At 38.2% G+C, this 5031-nt stretch overlaps 1 protein-coding gene across 1 annotated transcript in view; it reads right to left on the reverse strand.

Moving 5' to 3' along the window:
- Positions 1-4561, reverse strand: part of zc4h2 (zinc finger, C4H2 domain containing) — a 13647-nt gene extending 9086 nt beyond the window's left edge. The window contains exons 1-3 of the mRNA XM_014019382.1: positions 4398-4561; positions 3602-3773; positions 2429-2601 (exon numbers count right to left, since the gene is read on the reverse strand). Of these exons, the coding sequence (XP_013874836.1) occupies positions 2429-2601; positions 3602-3773; positions 4398-4450 (398 nt within the window). The 5' untranslated portion in view covers positions 4451-4561. The remainder of the gene's footprint in view (positions 1-2428; positions 2602-3601; positions 3774-4397) is intronic.
- Positions 4562-5031: the final 470 nt, after the last annotated feature.

The following is a 5031-nucleotide window of genomic DNA, read 5'->3' on the forward strand; positions in this document are numbered from 1 at the left end:
GTATATACTTTAAGAAATGTTTGTTTGTTAAGAGTTTATTTCAGATAGTATAATTTACAGTGTCATTTGGTTTTGGTCTTGTTTATTTATGTTATGATCTCACCCATTTTTGACTCATCTTATCTCTTGGCATGTTATCGGTTATCAGTTATTACTAGTTATCGGCCATTAGAAGGAGAAAGGTATCGGTTCTTAAAGTAAGTTATCGTGCATCCCTATTAATTTTCACAGTGTGTAGTTAGCTCTTGGATCGACCTTATTTGGAGTTTTATTCTGACCGGACTGATGAGCTAACGACTAGTCAGAACAGGGCCAAAAACAGGGAGGTTGAAAACAACTCCAATTTTTTCTGAGTTTCTTATTGGTTTAAAGAAAACACTATTATTTAAATCTCTACACAACCATCCGTTTTGCATTACTAAGTTATTCTAGCAGAACGATTATGATATTCCTGTATGAAGTGCTGGAAGTACTGCTGCTTTTTGTGCCTACACATTAATCACATTAATCACAATAATTGTGTGATGCAAAGTCGATMGTGGTGTAGAGGTTATTAAAACAGCCTTGACATTACCTGCTGTAGAGTGCCAACAGACTGGGGTTGTTTTAAGATAAAAGTATAATTTAGCTGCATATCAGTCRGATCAGAATACATTTTTTTCTTCAACGTCAGGTGATCTACCTACAACAAGATGTTCACTGTTCAAACCCATTCCACAAAAGTCCATTTCAAAATGAATTATCCCTTTAAAAGTTAGGTTTCGCAGCTCTATCAGCCTAATAACATGCCTAAAAATCTAATATATTTAAGCATTTTCATCCTATTAATTGTTTTGCATAGTGGTTATAAAAAACATGCTCATATATTCAAAATGTATCATTTAAAATTCAAATCTGGCAAACGTTTGGCGTTTAACCAACTGCAAGAGGATCACATCTCACTGAAGAGATACTGGTTTCTTTACAGTCTAGTTCGCACAGTATCCAACTTCCTCCTGAAAAGAATTAACATATTCCCTGTCACATGTGGGTTTTAGCACCAGCTCATGTTCTTTCAAGGACACGCTCAGAAATGTCTTCTACACGTTAAAAAAATGACATGACACCACGGTGATGAAAGACCAGGGAACTGCCATTTGCCCTTGACATTTAAGCAATGTGATCCCAACATGTTATCCAACATGCTTCTTGGAGACAGAGGTTCTGGGTTCCTGTGACCTGCTGTGATCCATCGTCTCAGCGGCTTCCCTGTGAGACTCAAGTCACTCGGCTACAACCTCATCCAGCTACGCTTTGTCTCCCAGACCAACCAATAAATCGCCTCTGCAACTCCACTGTCAGTCCTGTATTTCCTGGTTGAATTTAATTTCATCACCACTTTAACCAAATTCTTCCTATGGTTACAGTTTTGAAATTAAAATGGATCAGTTGTCATTATTTTCCAGCTAAGGCAGCTGATTTCAAAGCTGTTTGTGCACAAACCGTTGTCAAAATAACTGAGCCACATGTTTTCACACACACCACATCTTTTGCAATAAAGTTCCACAGCCCTGGTTGACATTCAACTTGCCATTGTGGTCATAATTAAAATTTAACTGGGGAATAAACTGAGTTCAGCCTTGTTGATCGTCCATCATGTGATTGCAATCGAACAAAGTTGCTTTATGTCATCGCTGACGTTTTCTGCTAAGATAAATTTTTTTGGAGCCGTTCGTTGCCGGAAACGGGAGGCAAACACAACCTTCTTGAAAGTCCAGAATTGTGGTGGGGAGTTTGACAAATGAATTTGAAACTGCGTGGTGGGAAAAGACAACAGCAAAGCTGTTTTCTTTGAAAGAAATGTAAAAAAAGTCAGCTAGCAGATCAGTTACTTCACTGTCAATACGAACAGCTGCATCCCGCATGACTCCATGTTCAACCTATTTTAATACTCGCTGCATTAACGTCCTCTTACTGTTACCTTTAAATAAAAAGAATAACCTAACAGCTCAAATTAGGTTTGTCCTTTGCAACATATATAATTTGAACTTTTATATTCTTGTTTTTATGGCTGTTTATGGTCGCTGTTTCATGCATCAAATGTCGTTCTGTAACAGTATGTCGATGCACTCTAAGTTTGTCACAAAAACTATTTTGTCTTGTTAATTTTAGATGGGGACCTGTGATAAAATAAGAATAAATGTCCGTGTCTGAAAAATACCACGGCAAAGTTTACTGGACCTGAGGTCAGCCRTAATGCCCGCTGAAATGTCATCCATTGCTCCAAATATGTTGATATCTAAACAAACCTTTACGAATATTGTCTGAAAGCTTTTGCTCTTTCATTACACACAATTTAAAGATGGAAAATTGTTATAAATGTGATATGAGTTTCCTCAAATGTGAACTTTTTGTGTTTGTTTTTTTTTTTGTGCGCATGTATACTGACTCCAGGGAGAGCTTCTCCTCCTCTTCGTTCAAGTTGGGGAGTCTGTGCAGACCCAGAGTCATCCTGAGAGCGTCGACATGCTCCTTCAGAGGTTTGTACTCATCGTGCAGGCGGCGAGTTGTTTCTAACAGCTTGTTCAGGTCGTTTTCTGACTGCTTGATGGTGCTCTCCATCTGAAAGAAAAAAAGGTTGGCTATTTCAGACATACATATGCAACAAAMTCAATACAAACTGTTCATGACCAATAGGGCTGCYATAAACGATTATTTTAATAATMGATTAATCACCGATTATTTATTCKATTAGTCGACTAATCGGATCATACGTTAATTGAATATAAAACATACAGCTTATCACGTCAGAATACAGCTGCTTTTATATAACCATCGTTAGATTTTAGCTAAATGCTAACTAAAAATAATAGCTGTGGAAGGTAAGTTCTGCTCTGCAGATATTGCACAGGTTTCTCTTTCATTTTCTTAAAAACTTCCCACACTTTTGAGCTCCGTTGTCAGGTAGCCATGATACCAGAGCCTGTCTGTATAATGTCTTGTGACGTCCACGGCCTACCCCAGTTACCACTACTGTGCATGTGTGTCAAGGACAGAAAGGCAGATGTGGCAGTGGAAGGTGTCAAAGCAGTTTGGAGAGAAAAACAAAGTAAAGAACAAAAAAAAAAGAAAACGATTAATCGATTATTAAATTAGTCATCGATTATTTTAATAATCGATTAGTTGTCGATTAATCGATTAATCGTGGCAGCCCTAATGACCAACAGAAAGCAAAAAAAAACAACAACAACAACAACACTGGTTTGACCTGTGAGTAAGCTGTGTTAATGAACCACAGAACCAGTCACTTGATAGTAAATCTATCAAAWGACTGAATAATTGAATAATTTTGATGGCAGAACCTGATCCACATAAAACACAGATGAGCTATTTGTTTCCATGAGTATAGTATGCACATATGCATGCCGTAAAAGTCAATACCATCTATATTTATTGACGACTCTGGGTAATTTAGCTAAAATACTAAATCCGAGCAAGAACCAGATGCCAGCCTTTTGATGATTAAAAACCATCATCAACGAATTCCTGGAACTGAAGGTAAAGGTCCAAACTGGTTCTTTGTTGTGCCAAACACCTGGATTGTGGATTTTAACCAACTTACAACATTAATGTCTGCATGGATGAGGCGCAGCTCCTCAACGTGAGCCATTTTCTCTTGCAGGAGGAGATCCATTTCTTGTTTGTACTCCTTCAGATGTTTCTCTTCAGACTCCAAAGCCTCAAACTCCATCTTCAGACGAGACTTGATCTTCTGCATCTGGATCGTCTTATTCCTGTAGCCCGTGGCAAAAACAACACAYGCCAGCTGTCAAACTGTCTACAACACACTTGCTCCTGTGCAAAAGACGCCAAGGAGACAGGTAATTTGTCTTCAAAACAAAAGAAAACACACATAAACAGTCTCTTTTTTAAATATCAGTCCAGCAGTCAGGGATTTTTAATTAAGGCAAATTCAATCAGTTTACTCTTATTTATATCTCATCAATTCACAAAAAATATACGTACCTGTTTGCATAAAACACTAATAAGCAAACTGTTCTCCAATTTTATTTAAAGTCTGACAAGCTTAGCTATGATGCTACCACATTATCAATTAGCGACGCACATCTGGCATTTGTTCTGACACATCTGGAATGATGATACATTATTCGAATATGCGTTTAAACGACAACTTGTGTGGATTCATGCCACAATTAGCCTGCAAACCTGTCCTAGACAAACCGAAAGCAAACTGCAACACCGAGAAAATCACAGCGAGAGAGGAGGTTAGCGTTAGCAAGCTTTGTAACAAAAGCGAAGCCAAAGGGCTCATTCCTGGACAGCTAGCGTTAGCTACGTTAGCCGCTCGTGCCGAACATCTGGAAAAACATTCGTTCGACTCGAAATCCGAGTTTTACCGTATTTCCAAGATGTTCTCCAACTTGCACATGATTTCTTGTTCGTCTGCCATGGTTCTGCACCGTCCYGGTCGTTCGGCTAACCGGCTCCAGTCACCCAGCAAGGCCAAAGACGGTGGTCTCTCTCCTGTTAATATAAAAGATAACACACACAATAGCCGGCGTGAGCGTGCACAGAAGCGCGCGCCCGCGCAGTCAAACCTATAACAGTGGACGAGTTGAACCAAGACACCCCTGTTTGAACATCATCTGAAATACAAAGGTTTGTTTTTTTATAACTCCTCATCATTTATTTTTTACATAGTGTGCACATATGTAAAGTAAACAAGTTAATCTAGAAAAGTCTAAAAGCGTTCAAATATTCAAAACTGAGAAAATTGAACACTTTTAAAATTAAAGGTATAGGTAGGCTAGATCAGTGGTTCCCAAACTTTTTGTCTTCTGACCCACAAACTATCCATGGCAAAAACTTGTGACCCCAAATATTACTGGTCTGAGTACACAAACTTTGTTAATAACCCTAAACACAGGCTTTTTGACAATCTAAACAGCTTGTACACAAATATAAATACTTATTTATACTTATTTTGTGTTTTTTGTAATAACTATAGGGACAATATTACATCAGCAATTA

Source organism: Austrofundulus limnaeus, unplaced genomic scaffold (genome assembly GCF_001266775.1).
Source record: "Austrofundulus limnaeus strain Quisiro unplaced genomic scaffold, Austrofundulus_limnaeus-1.0 Scaffold219, whole genome shotgun sequence".
In the NCBI taxonomy this organism is placed as follows: Eukaryota; Metazoa; Chordata; class Actinopteri; order Cyprinodontiformes; family Rivulidae; genus Austrofundulus; species Austrofundulus limnaeus.